Source organism: Recurvomyces mirabilis, assembly GCF_035927965.1.
Source record: "Recurvomyces mirabilis strain CCFEE 5264 chromosome Unknown scaffold_35, whole genome shotgun sequence".
Taxonomy (NCBI): Eukaryota; Fungi; Ascomycota; class Dothideomycetes; order Mycosphaerellales; family Teratosphaeriaceae; genus Recurvomyces; species Recurvomyces mirabilis.
Window position 1 is genome coordinate 74,558 of NW_027041969.1, and position 18,187 is coordinate 92,744.

At 52.9% G+C, this 18,187-nt stretch overlaps 8 protein-coding genes across 8 annotated transcripts; 6 read left to right on the forward strand and 2 right to left on the reverse strand.

Moving 5' to 3' along the window:
• Positions 1–61: 61 nt before the first annotated feature.
• Positions 62–401, reverse strand: TIM13 (protein translocase subunit; the record flags this gene model as incomplete). Its single annotated transcript, XM_064842600.1, has 2 exons — positions 62–259; positions 324–401. The coding sequence occupies 2 exons, from the start codon at positions 399–401 to the stop codon at positions 62–64; spliced, it is 276 nt and encodes a 91-aa protein (XP_064689790.1).
• Positions 402–701: 300 nt separating this feature from the next.
• Positions 702–1,741, reverse strand: LTS14_009923 (uncharacterized protein; the record flags this gene model as incomplete). Its single annotated transcript, XM_064842601.1, has 4 exons — positions 702–1,097; positions 1,168–1,218; positions 1,331–1,390; positions 1,475–1,741. 4 exons carry the CDS (start codon positions 1,739–1,741, stop codon positions 702–704), a joined length of 774 nt encoding a protein of 257 aa, XP_064689791.1.
• Positions 1,742–2,262: 521 nt separating this feature from the next.
• Positions 2,263–2,998, forward strand: LTS14_009924 (uncharacterized protein; the record flags this gene model as incomplete). The annotated part of the gene is made up of 3 exons (XM_064842602.1): positions 2,263–2,287; positions 2,352–2,367; positions 2,425–2,998. 3 exons carry the CDS (start codon positions 2,263–2,265, stop codon positions 2,996–2,998), a joined length of 615 nt encoding a protein of 204 aa, XP_064689792.1.
• Positions 2,999–4,182: 1,184 nt separating this feature from the next.
• LTS14_009925 (uncharacterized protein) lies at positions 4,183–7,563 on the forward strand (the record flags this gene model as incomplete). The annotated part of the gene is made up of 2 exons (XM_064842603.1): positions 4,183–5,035; positions 5,084–7,563. The coding sequence occupies 2 exons, from the start codon at positions 4,183–4,185 to the stop codon at positions 7,561–7,563; spliced, it is 3,333 nt and encodes a 1,110-aa protein (XP_064689793.1).
• Positions 7,564–9,300: 1,737 nt separating this feature from the next.
• Positions 9,301–10,290, forward strand: LTS14_009926 (uncharacterized protein; the record flags this gene model as incomplete). Its single annotated transcript, XM_064842604.1, has 1 exon — positions 9,301–10,290. One exon carries the CDS (start codon positions 9,301–9,303, stop codon positions 10,288–10,290), a length of 990 nt encoding a protein of 329 aa, XP_064689794.1.
• Positions 10,291–11,166: 876 nt separating this feature from the next.
• Positions 11,167–12,952, forward strand: LTS14_009927 (uncharacterized protein; the record flags this gene model as incomplete). The annotated part of the gene is made up of 3 exons (XM_064842605.1): positions 11,167–11,670; positions 11,730–12,005; positions 12,056–12,952. 3 exons carry the CDS (start codon positions 11,167–11,169, stop codon positions 12,950–12,952), a joined length of 1,677 nt encoding a protein of 558 aa, XP_064689795.1.
• Positions 12,953–15,081: 2,129 nt separating this feature from the next.
• On the forward strand, positions 15,082–16,536 carry LTS14_009928 (uncharacterized protein; the record flags this gene model as incomplete). Its single annotated transcript, XM_064842606.1, has 3 exons — positions 15,082–15,154; positions 15,203–15,543; positions 15,715–16,536. 3 exons carry the CDS (start codon positions 15,082–15,084, stop codon positions 16,534–16,536), a joined length of 1,236 nt encoding a protein of 411 aa, XP_064689796.1.
• Positions 16,537–17,026: 490 nt separating this feature from the next.
• LTS14_009929 (uncharacterized protein) lies at positions 17,027–17,710 on the forward strand (the record flags this gene model as incomplete). The annotated part of the gene is made up of 1 exon (XM_064842607.1): positions 17,027–17,710. The coding sequence occupies one exon, from the start codon at positions 17,027–17,029 to the stop codon at positions 17,708–17,710; it is 684 nt and encodes a 227-aa protein (XP_064689797.1).
• Between the last annotated feature and the right edge of the window lie 477 nt (positions 17,711–18,187).

An 18,187-nucleotide genomic window follows, 5' to 3' on the forward strand; every position in this document is an offset into this window, starting at 1 on the left:
CATACAACCCTCCGCTCAAAACCCCATCCGCGTGCCGTTCGAACCTTAATTCGGATCGTCCTCATATACTCCCCATAACACCCTGTGCCCCACCAGCGGCAGCAACACCCTGCTGAGCATGCTGCAAATACGTTCTCGAGACTGTGTTCCACGCGGCCATATACTTCTCCATACAATGTGTGTAGCAAGTAGTTTCAGAGGAGGAAAGCGAGGAGCCGGGTTTTGGGACGCATCGCTCGAAACAGTGTTCGTTGACTTTCTGTACGAAAAAAGGGGCATCCTAATTAGCATTGATCGGCTGGGATACTCGGGTACAAACGTACTTCTATTAATGCTCGCGCATTGCTTAGGGCGGCTTGTTGGCGGATCTGATCCATGATTGCTGATTTTGCGTCTGACATGGTGGGTGATGGAGTATTATGAAAGGACAGATATCTTGGTAATCCACAGGGATTTCTCGTATGGTCACAATGATTTGAATGCGCTATCGGTCTACACAACAGCTATGGTGTAATTAAATACCTATGAGAAGAAGATGTCATGTACAATCGTCTCGCCCGGAGATGGCATTTTAGCCGAAGTTTCTCCCCGCAAAGTTCACTTCGACGTTCCAAACCTCACCTCGCCACGACTCCAACCACGCTCCCACTACATTTATTCTGCTCTCAACCAGATCAATAGTACGTTTGGCTGTTCTCCTCTCAGTGCACGTCACCACTCGTCTCAGGCAACATCGTCAACCACATCCTGTGCTTGACCCAACGCCGATCAGACTCATCCTCGAGCTGGAGCGGAAGGTCATCCACACCCTCGAAGATCTTGATGTTAGATGGCGACGCCTGGTCACCAAATGCCTTATCCCAGTCTTCTCTAGCGACCCGCTTAGCCCAGACCGAAGCCCGCAGGCGCTTCTCGTCAAACCCTGGCAGAGGATGCTTGATGAAGATCCTGCCGAAGATCGACATCTTGCCGAAACCGAGACTCTTGAGCTTGCGTCCATCTTTCTCACGAATTGCAAGGTCTGCGTCGCTGGTGGTGAGTGGCACGCCGATAGCAGTAGCGACGGGGAGTACGCTCTCAAGGCCGGGATGAATGGTCTAAGTACTCGTCAGCATTTTCTTTGGTGTGAGACTTGGCTTGTTGATATCAATATTATGGAGTACTTACAGACCTGACGAACGGCTGCTCGAAGGACAGATGCTTGGCAAAGACGCTGTCCTGGAATTAGGGTCAGCCTCTCGCTGGCGTTATGCCACTATACCGCCAGCGTGCTCTTCACAAGCTACAGGACCACGTCTCTGGCTGGGGAACTCACAGGCTGCTACCCCACAACTAAGGCTTCCTTCTCCGGGATAAAGCTCTGCTCCCACTCCACCTCCATTTCTTCCTCCTGAACGACTGTGTCAGCGCCTGCTAGTATGACATCTCACTGCTCTTGGATGCGAGATCAGATCAGCCTGGGAAGTACGCTTACCACCAGCTTCGCACGCTTACGCGGCACGAACTTTGCGCTGCGGAGATGAGCATCATCGCGCTTCGCACGAATGGTGAGCATGTCGACTACTGTCTCCGGTACCTTGTTTGTAGTCGCGGACTCGATGGTGTGAAGGTGGGCATCATCGCGCTTCATACGAATCGCGAGCGTGTCGACTGCTATCTCTGGCGCCTTGATCTCGACAAGGGGCTCCATGGTGTGATGTGTCGTGTCGGATGCCGCGGTACCGAATTGTGTTGCGACCATCATGGCTGTGTGCATAAATTTGCAATCATCAAGCCAAGCCCCACTAGAATATCGTCGCCCTCGGCAAAAGCGCAGCGACGGGTGGCCCGCGCTGGTCCAAGCTCTTCCGCTCCCGTCGCACTTATATACCCCCATCATATTTCTCCAGGTCCGAGGGCTAGATGCGATATCTACATGGCGATGGTGGCAAGTCTTTTGCTGTCCACGTTTTCATCAGCTGCTTAGCCTGTAAGCTTGACACTGGAGAAGACAGAAGCATCACACGGAGCACTATTGCAACGAACGAAGACACCCATTCTGCCAGTGACCCCCAGCGCTTACGAGAATTGACGCCTCAGGCACTCACGACTGCTTTCCATCTAGCCGAGGCGATGACGTAGCTGGAGCCATGGGAAACGCACATGTGAATGATCCTGAGAACATTCACCATCGCTACTAGCTTAGTAATAGCTTTTCTTCGCTGGTAACAGGCCTTTACAGATAGCTAGATCTCGAGATCAGAAGCGTTCGCATCTATCACCATGGCAGCACCAACACGACGCTTGGGTATGGCTGTCACCATATCTTTAACCACACCACCACCCAATGGCTGACTGAACCATGTGCACAGTCCGTCCAGCCCTTTTGTACGCCTTCCACCAAGTCGACATCTTACTGATCGCGGCCGGCTGATGGCATAATAGCATCTGCGATCTTCAGGAGAAGTTCCGCCCTGCCATCCACGAATTCGCCCGTGTTGTCTCCACGACCCAGAAACTCCTCAAAGCGTCCCAGATCCTCGACATACCCGTCTTTGCAACTACCCAGCTGCGAGCAAAACTAGGCGAGACATGTCCTGAGCTAGGTTTAGATGCAGAGGGGGGAGTCAAGCCGATGGCGCACGTGGATAAATCAGCTTTCAGCATGATGGTTCCCGACCTACGAAAGGAATTCGAGAAGCTAGGGCCGGAGAAACGAGAGGTGGTGGTTGTGGGTATCGAGAGCCATATCTGTGTCACGCAAACCACGCTCGATCTGCTGAGGGATGGACATAAAGTTTATGTCATTGCGGATGCGGTCAGCAGTTGCAATAAGCAGGAAGTCCCTATTGCGCTTGCGAGACTCAGAGCTGAGGGAGCGGTGGTCACGAGTAGTGAGAGTTGGTTGTATGAGTGTATGGGCGATGCGTCGATAGGTGAGTTCAAGGAGATGGCGAAGTCGGTCAAGGAGTTTTCGAAGGGCACGAAGGAGAATTTGGAGGCGCTGTGTAAGATGTGAGAAGTCGTTCAGCCGAGTCGGTCGTGATCGTAGAGTCAGCGAGATGATAGTGGCTGAAGGCATTTAAGCATGGTCCATTCGGAGCTGAGCAGCCACCACTGTTATTCGTGCTATGACAAAGGAGTAAATAGAACAAGTCTCGTAGTCTTTGTTGGTGTGGCTGCGACTGCGCCTGGGCATCATGTAATACGGAACCATCAGCATTGCTCGCATGTGGACATGTTAGTACCTGAAGTGGCGTTGCGTAGGAGCCGCTGTGCACCATATATTGATCCAAAGTATTTTCATGGCGTCATGGTCCAGCATCCCCGGCTCGGTGTTACGACAGATGGATGATGAATATCGTCTGGGATGGCGGTGGACATAGCCGGGCGCGTGACGTCGAAAGAGATTCAACGGCACTATGGGCGAAACGTATCGCTGTTTGTCAAGTAGCATTGTATTTCCGTGCCTTGTACGGTGGCCCCGGCGACCTCGCGCCGTGGCGTTTCCCTTCCCTCCTTTGAACGGACCCCGGATTGGACGTGCGTGTGTTTCTTGGATAAAATAATAATGTTTCGGGATCGTGCTTCTGTAGTTTCCTCTGCACGTGCAGCATCGGAGTCTCGATCCATACTGTAGCACTCCTAGCGATATCATTAGTTTCACAGCTCTCATGAGGTCACTGCCACCACCTTGAGCCTCAACCGTCAGCAGTGGGAAAAGCACAGTCATAGCATTCTTCGAATCACGGTTCTGCGTAACGCTCTCCCGCTTATAGTCTATTTGGCCAGCAGCAGGGGGCGCGCGGGCACGACTCTCGCTTTGTGTGAAAGGCCGAGTCCTGTGCTACATACATCACCAACTGACTTACTCACGGCTGAAGAGCAGAATACGGTGTGGCATTGGACAGGATTACATTCTGTATCATCCAATATACTCTCACAGCAATACTGGAGCAGGATCCATCGTCAGCGAGCCAGGATAGTTCTCTCGATTCCTCGCCTGCGTCTCTACATACACCTTGCACCTGCACTTTCACGTGGACGGTGACACAGTCACCCAACGTTCGCACCTGCAGCAACGGACTCCCGATCTCTGACCCGCGACTTGCAATCGTCGCGGTGGCTACCAATGGGAGCGGAAAGGCACATACTATTGGACGTGAGGCGAGGCTCATGACATCGAGAACGACGCCGCCCAAGATGGCCGGCCAAGCGTCAGCTGATCGTCTCAACATAAACAACGGCAACAACCCCAAGATTACCGCCACGGGTGTCGCTCGCCCAGCGATGCAGTCCACTCACTCCAGCAGCGTGCCATCTACACCTTCGCAACAACCAAGGAGATTCCACTCCCGCTCGCCGTCGCCCCATCGTGGACTTGGCAATCAGTCTCCGAGGTCAGTCGTGTCTGAGGCAGTCGGGCAGAATGGCATACCGCGATCGCAGCCCAACTTCTGCAAATATGAGTCTGGTGCGGAGTTTAGGAAGAGGCGGATACCGTACACAGAAGGTGGTGAGAATGAGCTGGGTCCGCCGAAGAAGGAGCCCAAGAAGGCGCTGGAGCCGCATGAGGATGATAAGTTGAGTGGCGACATGCGAGAGTTGTATGATCGGTTATTGCCGTCGGATGAGAGTGAGCAAAGGCGGGCGCAATTGATTAAGAAGCTGGAGAAGATGATGAGTGACGAGTGGCCGGGTCATGATATCAGGGTCAATGTGTTTGGATCTTCTGGCAACCTGCTGAATTCGAGTGATTCGGATGCAGACATATGCATTACGACACCATTAAAGAAGCTGGAGAGCATGCATGGGTTGGCGGCGCTGTTGGACAGACATGGTATGCAGAAGGTGGTTTGCAGAGCCTCGGCGAAGGTGCCTATCGTGAAGTGTTGGGACCCAGAGCTACGGCTGGCTTGTGATCTAAACGTCAACAACCCCTTGGCGCTGGAGAACACGCGTATGATCAAGACATATGTACAGCTCGACGATAGAATACGACCATTGGCGAAGATCATCAAGTACTGGACTAAGAGACGGATACTGAATGACGCTGGTAGGTGTACAGATTTCCGGTGGATGTATGTTGGCTAACGTGATGTAGCATATGGTGGTACTATCAGTTCGTACACCTGGATATGCATGATCATCAGCTTCCTGCAACGACGAGAACCGCAGATCATACCATCACTGCAGAACACGGATGGCAAGCGGCTAAAAACAGATCGCAATGAGCCAACACGATTTGCGGACGACATTGATGCCTTGAAGGGCTGTGGCAACAAGAACAGAGAGTCGCTGGCCCAGCTGCTCTTCCAATTCTTTCGGCATTACGGCTATGAATTTGATTACTCAAGGTATGTTGTATCCGTTCGTGAAGGCAGACTTGTATCGCGGGAGGAGAAGGGCTGGCAAACGAGCAATTATCATGAGAAGGAGGCGCAACGGCGGTTGTGCGTGGAGGAACCGTTTACGAAGTCACGAAACTTGGGCAACTCGGCAGATGATTATTCATGGTCTGGTGTGCATCAGGAGATACGAAGGGCATTCGAGCTACTGGCCGACGGACAACAGCTGGAGAAGTGCTGTGAGGAGTATGAGTTTCCGCCGGAAGAGAAACCGATATTTCAGCGACCTGCGCAGAAGCCGCCACCAACTTTACGACGCAGTGCCTCGCAGTCTGGACGATCGAATCATGAACAGGGCTCGAGCCGACCACGGAAGAGTAACAACAGGAATCAGTCTACACAGAGAGCTGGCAACCGACGAGCGTCTAGTGGTGCTACGTTTGGAAACCCAAGGATGCCATTGCAGAGTCCGTCAATTGGTTTGACATCTGCGGACTACTTCGGCGCCAGGAGCAGCGTCCACGAATACTTATCGCATCAGTATCAGCTTCTGCAGGCGCATAGGGAGGCGCTCACGGCACAGTTGCAGCAGCATCAACAAGCGACCCAGCAAGGTCAGCCTCAGAGCCATCGTGTGGGAGATCTTAATGGATCGCCACTACACCGGGGTGGCGCCTTTCAAAACGGCTTGCCAAGTCCTCGATTCCTCGACAATCCACCACAAACAGCGCCTCTATTGCCCGGATACTTGTACCATTATCCGGCACGATACCCACCACCATCGCCAATGTCACAAGCTCGCTCAAGAGAAGGCACCAGCACGAACCCGTCCTCGCCATCATTAGTAGCTGCTACACCTGTACAGCTTAGGCGGCAAGTCCATCGTGCATCAGTCACAGATGGCTCGTCCAGTTCTGCGCGATCACAATCACAGCCTGGACGCTCTCTGCCTCATCCTCTCGCTTTGCAACAGCAAGCGCATCCAGGCTACGATGTTTCTGGTGTCATCCCAGCATCGTACCAGAATATGCGAAATAATCCTGCCTACGCTGCAGGTCAAGCAGCATTGCAGACGCAATACGGACAGATTCCTGGTGTACATTTTGCGCCCGGCTCGGTTGACAGCGCAATGCCGAAGGAATACATGGGCTACGGCGTGGGGTCGCCACAATTTGGAGGCCAGTATGCTGTTGCTGGTCAACAGATACATGTACCTCCAATGACTTTGCACGACCCTCCACCTTCACGACAGAGAAGAGTCACGCCTGACCTACAGCCACCAATGCCGAATGGACGGCATATATCGCGATCGCCCTCGCCTCTGGGTCATCTGAGAAGCTACTCTACAGCTGCGGATTTGAGGACGCGAGCACAGGCACAAGCCGAGATGCTAGGCAGTCCGTCCGCTGGATATGAAGCTACTTCGCCCTTTTCGACCATGCTTGCAGCACCTGTGGATATTGGTGGACCATTGATTGTCAATGGCTCGACGCCTGCTGCCACACCGAAGTTGGTCGAGCGCATCAATGGTGTGCCTATTCTTGCGCCGCTGCAGGTCGACTCGGCGAACGTCATGCTCGAGCAAGATCCTGCGAGACCACCCACACTGCCTCTCAGGACTTCAAATCCGGAAATGCCGGAGAACAAACAGCCTTCACCACCTCAGGTAGCATCTTCACCAATGCGCCTGAAAAATGGTCCACGGCTAGCACTTTCACCCAACGGACTCACGCAGTCTACCAACGGTCTCGGTCTCTCCGACTTCCACGATCCTGCTCTTACAGCACCACTCCTTTCACCTGTGGCTGAGCTTCGTACGCCTTCGCCGACACAGGCACATGTCTTCGATAAGCAGGAATCTCCACAAGCCAACGGACTTGTAAAAGTGGTGCAGATCGCCAATGCCAGGAACAGTTTCGATCGGAAAGAGAACGACCGACCAGCGAAAGCGGCCAGCGCAACTACGAGCCCAAGGCATGAACGACAGGGTAGCGCACCGAATGCTGGTGCTAAGCAGATCACCACTAATTTGAATTCAAACACGGTCAAGGGTGGCAGTGTACCCCTTACTCCTGTTTCCGCTGGTGATAATCAGCAGAGCCTTGGGCGGCAGGAAAATCCATGGATGCAGGTGCAGAGTGGTAAGAAAGGGCACAAGAAGAGCAAGAGCTCGGTTGTGCAGGGTCGGCATGCGCAGGCTGTTGCTGTTGGGGAGGGCGAGAAGAAAGGTGGCTAGGAACTGATTGGACTTCCGGACACTCGATAAATCTGCATATCTTGCCGGCTGTCCTTCGGCGATGAGTTCCCTCTCGCCTCCCCATCCGTCTATCTGAGGACAGAGGCGATCAGGGGTCTTGGAGCCGGTGCAACGTATCAAGCGGCAATGAAGCCTGAACGTTACCCACTCGCAATGTGAAGTCCGCGACTGGCATCTTTGCCTGGCGGACCACTTTTGAACAGGTTCCCAGCCAGCTCGAGGATTTTGGAGAGATGATGTTTGCAATGCTTGGGGATCAGTAGGCCGAGGCAACACTATCGTGGTCAGGATCTTGGCTTGAGCACACGCACTTGGACACGGAGGGTGGGACGTTCCTTGTATAGCGGCCACAGGGTCTGGTGCACATGGCATGGAGGGTGTGGTGTAGGCATAGAGTAGGCACGGTATCTATCTGTTCGTGCGAGAGCGTCTAGACGCATTTTGCGGCAACTTTCTCAACGACCCCGGGTTCACGTGACTTGCATGCGCTGTTTCAATCATCTCGGATTATCGAGCGACGGTCTTGTGGCGTTAGAACTGTTTTCAAACGATGTTGAGAGCTGGAATCTGGGCTAGTGTGTTGTGAGGGAAGGTGTATCACGCGACACAACCCCTTCGATTTATCCTTCATATCATGGTATAGATTCAACCAACTGATGGTTCGATCAAAGACCGTCATCTGAGTTGAAGTCGTCGATAGAACCTCGCAAGCGCAAATTTAACCCAAACCCTAACCCTAGGCTGCTAAGTTCAGCTTGGAGAGCAGAGTAGACTTCCTTCCTTCGCCATCAACAACTCTTACTCACCATCACAATCTCTGATGCCATTCGTATTCGCTTCGGTGTCTCATGGCTGACAGAACACCACAAGAGACACGCCAAACAATGAAGTCGCCAGCTTTGACATGGTCAATCTGTACTCTCTCAACTTTGATATGCTTCTGGTCTACACTTCAAACCCACCTACCTCGACCGGTAGTACCCCTCCACATTGTACCCACCATAAGCCTCAGCAAAGGCAATACTCTGATGACACGAGTGTGATCTCTCGCTTGCGGTCCGCTACAATCGCCGGACCATGCTGTGACGATGCGGACCTCGCGGCATTCCGTCAAAAGCCAACATGCACCCGCAGCAAGCAACGACTGCCTTCGTATGAACGATGCTTGGGCCTCTCGTCCACTCGGCGGCCAAAGGAACGCGTGATCCAAGTCATCATGCTGCAGACCGTCAAAGCACGGTGGCAAATACTACAATTGGAGGGTGGTTGCTGATGCCTGTGGTCACTTCTCTGCCTTTGTTCCCGCGCTTTTCAGTCATGCAGTAGACACATATAGAAGTCGTCCGAGATGCGGCCCAGACGAGCGATCGACGGACCTGTGAAGTCCAAGACTTTGTGAATCGAAGTTCTTTTCTTATTGTCTCCTCTCTATTCACTTCACAAATGGCAGCTGACATGCAGACTTTTCGCTCTCAGGACACAACTAACGCTGAATGGACCTCACCCGCAACACTTCTTCCACACACTCAGCAACTACATGATTAGTATTATATATCTGGCTCAAGCTTCCTCCTGGCTTTCTTATCTCAACATCAACACCAATAGAAACAGATTTCGACGGCTTCTCTCTTCGACCAGCTCATCCGTCGTCATCTCTTCAACATCTGTCAGCATCGTCCACATCTTGCACCTCCACAGAATCTCAATACCGCAATTATGCGTATGCCAGAGTGGGATGAGAAGACGGTCTTCATCGGCAAAAAGACAACCTCGACCGCCAACAAGCCAACGCCATCCACACAGCCCAAGCCGTCCAAGCCGGCTCTAGTCGATGTCCACATTGGCGAGAACTTCGTGGCAGCCGTCCCCAAGAAGCTTCTCACAAGGTTCTCGGCTGTGGCGAACGACGGTTACTTCCCGAAGACACCAGAAGCAACCCGTGTCAACGGTGGTCCTGCTGGGAGGCCAGGCAATACAGATGACTTTCCAGGCACAGCAAAGCTCACAGACGCCCGCAACGGCTCGAGCAATCCCAGCATCTCGTTCTCCCTGGTCGGCGTCTCGATCCAGCCGAGCCGCACTGCGATGCAGTCATGCATCGACTGGATGGACAAAAATGGCGCAGTGACTGGCGATGAGATCCTCGACTCTCTTTTCGTAGAAGATCCCGATAACACGCCACTGACGGTCCTGATGGACCTCTACGCCGCTGCTACATGCATGGCACTTCGTCCCATCGGCCACCATCTGCGCAATGAGGTGTTGGACCGTGTTCATGAAACGATCCCGGAGGCTGCCATGATGCAACACGTCCATGAGCGCTTCCGTCCTAGCACCTACGTTCATGAGCAGATGGTCAAGGTGTATTTGAACTGTGTGGAGCAGGAGTCGCCCACGGAGAGGGAGTTCAAGGCAATCGACGACTTGGTCACTTCGGACGACACGTTGGCTGCTGCCAGCGAGCAGGGCAAAAATCGTCGCGAGGGCTACTGGGCTGGGGTTGAGAGGAAGCGCAGGGCGTTGGAGCGCGAGGAACGTGATGCTGCTGCCAGGCAAGCACGTTCCGATTGGGGTCCCAGCAGTGGATCGAGTGGTGGTCGGGGAAGAAGCGGTGGAAGTGGGCAAGCTGTTGGTCGTTCGCAGGCTGCCAATGCTTCACCAGGCAATGGTAGAGGCATTCGCGGACGTCATGTCCCTGGAGCGTAACAGATGGATTGGACATGACCAATCTGCAGGCGCAGGACCAGATGATGCATTGGGCAGGAACGCGAGTAGAGCAGTGATTGTGTTCTTCTTGTGACCAGCATAAACGTTGCGATACAGGAGGAATATGTCCTAATAAAGTGGTGAGCATTGTATAAGTAAGACTGATACACGATCGGTACCAGATTGACCATGCACATTGCTCGCCCCATTGTTGTCACATGGAGGGCATCTGCCAGACCCTTTATCACAACGAGAACGTGAAGCGTTGTAGCCCTCTCTTCATGATCAATCATCGTCATATGCCACTCACGTGCCCCATCTCACCTGAAACGTAGTGTACCAGCAGAAAGCGGAGCCGACCGTTTAAGGTTGCCGCTTAAAGCAGGGTGCTTGAACAGGGATGGCGGACTTTTGGGCCAGTGAGGCGCAGCGCGTCTAATTGAGGGATGGAATGGGATGTCATTGCCCATAAGGCATTGCTACTGCTACTACTGCAGCAGAACAACTCATCACGTTACGCGCATCAAGCTTCAGCACACAGCCTTACGACGCCTCATCCTTCATCCTCTTAGCGACCAAGGAAACGCGCTGCGGCACTTGGTATTGATAATTAAGAGGTGCTGGATTGCGCGCACGAGACCGAGGTTACCCTTGCATTCCTGGCATTTGCTTGCGGACAGCAAGCTTTCACAAGAGCCAAGAGGGAAGCCGAAGGAGCGACAGCGCATATTCAATAGCAGGAGCAGATATCAGGCAGACATATTGGGCAAGAAGGACGCTGCCGCATGGTTGCGCGAACGAGAGCCACCACACCTACGACTACACCGCATCCTTCCTCACCACCAGCGCCTCTGCGCGCATAAAAATTCAGCAACCATGGTCAATGCCACCAGCTGGACCGTGTGCAACACAACCCTCGAAGACAGCTATATCACCGAAGACCCACTATGGAAAGGCTTCACCTTCCACCACTTCGGCCTCTTCCTCAGCGCCATCTTTGGCCTGATCAGTGTCGTTGTGGCCCTCTTCCTGGTCTTCCAACACGCTACGCACTACAGCCGGCCATGGGAACAACGACACATAATCCGCATCCTGCTCATGATACCCATCTACAGCACCGTCTCCTTCCTATCCTACCTCTTCTACCGCAAAGCCGTCTACTTCCAGGTTCTAGGAAACTGTTACGAGGCCTTTGCTATCGCTAGTTTCTTCACGCTGCTGTGCCATTATGTGGCGCCCTCACTACACGACCAGAAGGATTACTTTAGGGGTCTGGTACCAGTTAATTGGTTCTGGGGTGTTTTCGGTCTGCAGAAGTGCACGGGTGGGCAGAATAGAGGGCCATTTAGGAAGCCGAGGAGTGGATTGACGTGGTTCAACGTATGTTGAGGAACGCCACCGAGACATGCGAGGAGATCCTGAACTGACCAATAGAACAGATAGTATGGCTCGGCGTCTTCCAGTACTGCTTCATTCGAGTGCTCTTCACGATCGTCTCTGTCGTGACCGAGGAGACTGGACGCTACTGCGAGGCTTCGTTATCACCGGCTTTTGCACATGTCTGGGTGACAGCATTCGAGGCAGCTTCGGTCACGATTGCGATGTTCTGCTTGATTCAATTCTACATCCAGCTGCGACAAGACTTGGCAGAGCACAGACCATTCTTGAAGGTGCTATGTATAAAGCTCGTCATTTTCTTCTCGTTCTGGCAGACGGTGAGTCGGATGGCAACCAATAGGCGTGCGCGACACTGACATGGACCTAGATCATAATCAGCCTACTATCGTCAAGCAACGGCCCACTACAGCCAACAAAAAAGATTGCATACCAGGATATCAAGGTCGGCATACCCAGCACGGCATTGTGCATCGAGATGGCCATCTTCTCCGTCATGCACCTCTTCGCCTTTCCATGGAAGGAGTACAGCTTGAAGCGTGATGATCCCTTGACAGTGAGCGGCTCTGGCTACAGCGGCGCAGCACCTCGGTATCTTGGTGGCCCACTAGGGGTGAAAGCCTTCGTCGATGCCTTCAATGCCTATGATATCATCAAAGCATCGGCAAGAGGATTCAGATGGCTATTTGTGGGTTACAAGAAGCGAGAGCAAGATGCGTCATACCAGCCGAGTAAGCTCGATGGCACGACTGGCTACTCCGGACCTACATTCGCAGGTAGTGGCGACGCGGCGACTGAGCTGCGACCGAGTAATGACGGGCGAGGTCAGATGGGCACGGAGGAAGACGACAGAGCAGGTCTCTTGCGCCACTCAGCCACACTCGGCACAGCGCGCATGCAAAGCTCATCCCCATACCGAACAGCCACAACAGACGACTACTCTTCCGGCGACGAAGCCCAAGGAATCTCACGGCACGACCGCTCACAACCAGGCATGGCCAGCTCAAACTCGAAAGCCTACGAAGCCCAGGATTTCTCCTCCGGAGCGCCGCGGCCTTCGAGACTAGACGAGGAAGATCCGGGGTATCACCCAGGAATCGGGCCTGCAGGCACACATCCCGCATACCGTGCCGACGACCAGGACGATCCAGGGTGGAATCACTGGGCGGGTGCACAAGGTGGTGGCGGTGCGGGGAGAGGAGGCGGTAGTGATCAGGATAGCGTGCGACCGCCTACTTATAGGACAAATGATCCGCGGCAGAGGTAGTAACATACTGGTTTCGTAGATATCCATTGGGATTGGCATTGTCTTTATGATACCTTGCGTACGGCGCTGGAGGACTTGTATGATTTGATGTATTCAATTTTCCTTCTTAAGATTTTGTCTTTGCCACCTGTTCTTGTTGTCGTATGTTTGACTTTGGCGTGCTCATGGTCATTGGTGAAATTGCGTGGCAGATGGATGGTACACTTGCGCGGGTCTTGAGTGTGGCGCCAACATCTGCCTGTAGCCTGGAGCCAAATATCTGAACCAAGAAACTGCTTCGGCATCCCACTTCACCTGGATAGTGAGGTACCTTCTATAAATTCACTGGTAGAGACACGGCAGTCAAAATTGCCAATTGTCTCGCTAGCTGAGCTGAGGGACATGTCTCGCGCAGGCCCGTGGATGGGAGATTTCGTGCATCGTGCATGTGGACTTTCGGATCTAGATGCATTTTCACAACGGGCGAGCTATGATATGGATTGCGCAAGCATGGCATTGCGAGCTCGAAAAGAGCTCTGGAGAGGTCTGTCTGCAGCTACCATCTGCATAGCTGACACGAGTGGCCTTACTGCAGTCATGCCATGCCATAGTGAGCTCGTATGGAGAGCTCTAAGGGATCATGCCATGGGCGCAGACGAAGCTAGTGCGGTTAGCATCGAATTTCTCCCAAAGTGATCCAGAGTCGATAAATGATAGATGATGCAAAGCGGCGTGAAAGTGACGTCTCATTTTATTAAAAAGATGCATACTGTGACCGTTAGATCGGTCTCTGCCGTTGGTTAGATCGCCTTCTGTCAGAGGTCTGAGGCCGTTAGCAACCAGTGCAAATGTCAGTCGGCCTCAGTAGGTCGTACTCGAATGTATCGCAGTAGAGCTATGGTATCTGTTTTTACTGCCACGACGTATGTACTGTCGCGATCTTACCCCTCCGCATCTACGGCATGCGAGCTACTACTTTCAGCCTCGTATCGTCTGCACGAACATATCAAGCAGGTGGCAATGGCAAGACTAGCCATTGAGAATCGAGGCCATGCACACTACTCACCCCGCGCCGTGGCAAGCAAAAGAGCTCGCATCCAAGGTTCGGAGGTGCGCTCGATTATGCAGGTTGCTGCGAGGTACAAGATGCTGAAAGCTTGGTCAAAGAGGATTGAACCGGGCAGCAGTTGCGGGACTCTGGTGCAACGGTATGAAGCATGGCAATTTGTTTGTCTTTGTTGTGGAGCTGGGAACCGTGTTTGTGCGCTGTTTAGGAGTGTGCTCAGTAGTTCTTCGGATAATGCGTGTGGGGACGGCGGAGAATTAGGTGTATTCTGGTCCATAGGCCAGCGTCATGGACGGACTCGACAGGTCACCTTCTAGCAATCAGCAATCGCAGGAGGGAGTGGGGACTGGAGAGAGATGATGATGCGTCCTCGAGAAGGGAAATCCGTCCTTGTAGTACAGCAGAGACACGGCAGAGCGTACCTAATCCTCATCCCGTGCGTACATCCTCATCACACCAAGATCTCATCCCGGAATGATCTTCGGCGCTATCGCTATATACTTTGCTAGCGCGAGACCTACGACTTGGTGAAAGCGCTTTGCACGCCAGTTGCGGACCACTCGGGCGATTACTTCCTCCTCGGATCTCCGCCCTCTCGTTGTACCCTCTCTTTTGCTTACCTTCCATATCCTTCATTGTACACATTCGCTTCTTCCTGCATCGAACGCCCGCCCGAACTTCGAAACTCACCTCCTCCGACCTTGCGTGCGTTGTGCGAACGGGTCAGCTGCCAACTCTCTCCCACCTGGCCTTGCACCACGACCCGCTTATACGAAAGCTTGCCTCCTGTGCATTATTATAGACGCTTCTTCTTGCTGGTCAAGAATCAAAACAACTTAGACTGGACTTGTACGATATCCACGACGCGCATATATCATCGCTACTCGACTGCGTTTCAGGAAAGCGTTTCATTAACGAGCGAGCGAGTGGCTCGAGCGGGTGCCAATGCGATAACAAGCTGCATGAGTGGATGGGACCTTGGAAACATCCCTCTGAGCTGCGGACTGGACTCCATACGAGTGCAATGGGTCGATCAAGAGATATGCTGCCGCTCAAAGCAGCTGCAATTGCACTATGCATCGGGATGGCTCGTGCTGGTGATGGGCTTACACAGCAATACTGCTCAAGCGAGAATACTGGATCTGACTACAGTGCTGGTAAGGACTTCGCCCCCGGCTACAATACATTGTTCTAACAGTCAGCAGTCTACAACATATACCAGTCGAATGGTGCGTGTCTAACACAATGCAACAACCAGAACTACGCCTTTGCCATTGTGCAATATCAGAACTGCTGGTGCTCCAATTACACACCATCAAACCAGCAGAACACGGGCAGCTGTAGTGAAAAGTGTCCCGGCTACCCAGATGATCTTTGTGGCAACTCAAACGCAGGATTGTTCAGCTATCTCAAAGCCAATGGCAACCCATCTGGAACAGCCGGTGGATCCTCGTCTCAAGCGAGTAGCACATATTCGCCACCATCGTCGAGTGCCCCGCCATCTACCCAGCCGTCAAGCACCTCACAGTCGCAGCCGACCAGCTATGTGAGTCAAACCGTATACCAGACACAAACGGTGACGACTAGCCAGAGCGCGAGTGTAGTGGTGTCATATGTTACTCTTGTACGAGTGCACTTTCATCATGCTATCATGCGAAGCTTCTTATCATGCCTTCTGTCGTAAAGCTTGGGATCATTGGCTAATAACTGATCTTAGTCACAAACATCAAGCACGGTGCCGTCCTCGACATCATCGCCACCGAGCCCGACTTCATCACCTCCAAGCTCGACTTCATCAACGAGCACCACGGCAGCGCCTGTGCCAGTGGCTGTCACGACCAAGGCTTCAAGTCTTGAATCGACGACGACCTATACCCCGACACCAATCACGAGCGTTCAGACTGTCATGATATCTGGAGCTGTGGTCACGCAGACCGTGACCTCAACACCAACTGTGGCACCCGCCAGTAGTCCCGAGTCGCAGCCGCTCCAGCGGAAGCAATTGTCTGGTGGTGCTATTGCTGGTGCCGTGATTGGTACCTTGCTCGGTGTGGCTGCAATCGTCATTGGAGGCCTCCTGCTGTGGCGACGAAGGAAGCAGAACGACGACGATGCGGAGGGCGCCGGCAATCATGCATTTAGCCCTCGACGCAACAAGAGCGTACTTAGCAAGACAGGGCTCTTGTCTCGTGGCCGGGCGGTCAGCATGACTGAGCGTGACGGCGATGACTACACGAACAATGGCATCGCAACGGGTAATAATAGTGTCCGCCACTCGATGCTGTTTGGTGCCGGTGCTGCAGGAGAAGGCGTCAGTCCTGTCAGTCCACTTGGCAGTAGCCACGAGGTCGAAAGCAACAGACGATATAGCCGACCAATGGTGTACGACCAACGGCTGAACCCATCAGCACTATTCGCGAACGCTGAGGCGAATGGCAGCCGCGTATCAATACAAGACAACGCCGACTACAGTCGACCTTTGGGCGTCGCAAACCCAGATATGCGAGGGAGCTTCGACTCCCGTATCAGCCGTGCATGATTCAAGTCACGCCAACACCTTTCTTTCCGAATACACTCATGAATTGTTGGCCTGGATTGTTGTTACATTGGCGTTTTATCGATGGGCTGTGAGAGAAAAGATACCCAGCATTGGAGCGTTCACGCGAGCTACGAAGGTCTTGTGGTATATATCACTATCATTTATGGCAATGGGTCGGCTTTAGTCACCATTATGAATGAAGTGCGAGAGATGTGGTATGTTGTAGATGTCCAGGGCGGCTCGCTATGCAGTAATGGGATGCGCGAGGTACGCAAGATACAGACGTACATAATGATGTAAAGATCTTGTCGCACTGAGTGAATATACTGTTTGCCATACCCAGTCGTACATGCATCTCCATGCAATGATGCACACGTTGTCTCGTGATCGCGCGTTCAACGCTAGCCACTTGCGCGCTAAATTACGATCATGCACTTTCTGATATCTTATATCTCGAAAATAAACCATCGCCGAGACCATGGACGAAACAATGTCTATCAAGCATCTACCTCTGACTCTCATCGTCGCGGCCACGCCCAAGCATGGCATCGGCAAGAATGGCGTTTTACCATGGCCGATGCTGAAGAAGGAAATGGCTTACTTCGCACGCGTCACAAAACGTGTACCCATGCCCAAGGACACTGGATCTGTCCAGTCTGATGCCTGGAAACAGGCAAATCTGGAAGGTATGCGACAGAATGCTGTCATCATGGGACGAAAGACGTGGGAGAGTATTCCACCTAAATTTCGGCCGCTCAAGGACAGGACGAATGTGGTTGTTTCTTCGCAAGACCGGACGAAGCTGCAGGGTGTCACTGACGACGTTGTCGTGGCGAGAAGTATTGAGAAGGGCCTCGAGGCTCTTGGAGAGTGGGTGAGAGTGGGAAAGGGCAAGCCTGTGGGTAGAGCTTTTGTCATTGGAGGAGAGAGTATCTATCGTGCTGCGCTGGAGATGCAGCAGACGAAGGCTGTGCTACTGACGAGGATTCAGAAGGAGTATGAATGCGATACTTTCTTCCCAGATCTCTTGGAAGGTCCCGCGACTGCGTGGCAGAAAACTTCCAAGGCAGAATTGGAGGAATATGTTGGCGAAGAACTACCAGAACTCCCACTCATGGAGGCCGTCAATGGCGAAGAGATCTCTTACGAACTCCAGCTTCTCGAGCGACCTTGACATTTTCGTCTGAGCGTGCCTCGCTTCGACCCGACCTCGGCGTGGAGAGCTTCAAGATTCCCGACGACCCCACAAAGTTCACCTGCAGCTCCGATGCAAAGCACATGTCAGACGCGAAACACAGTAAGAAACTATTACTTGCATTAATTGGCTTGCAATGGCTCAAAAGAGTCTTCAGGCTACATGGCTCGACTTTCCTCTCTCATCGGACAGACGCATCAGGATTCCAACTGGCTTGGGCGATTGACTCACACTGCCCGTAACGTTCCGAGGTAATAGCTCCGCTCGCCCAGGAACCAAGTCGAGTCGCGTCTTCTCAGGACCGGAAACCTTGAGCTCGGCATTGCTATGCTATGCTACGTAATAAGTCTTCACGAGCTGCCTCGGATCGATTTTTGTGTTTGACAATGCTCTGGACGAGTTCTTGAAACCCTCGACATCTTTCTTCAACACCACTACGACTGCGAGCGAGCTTCC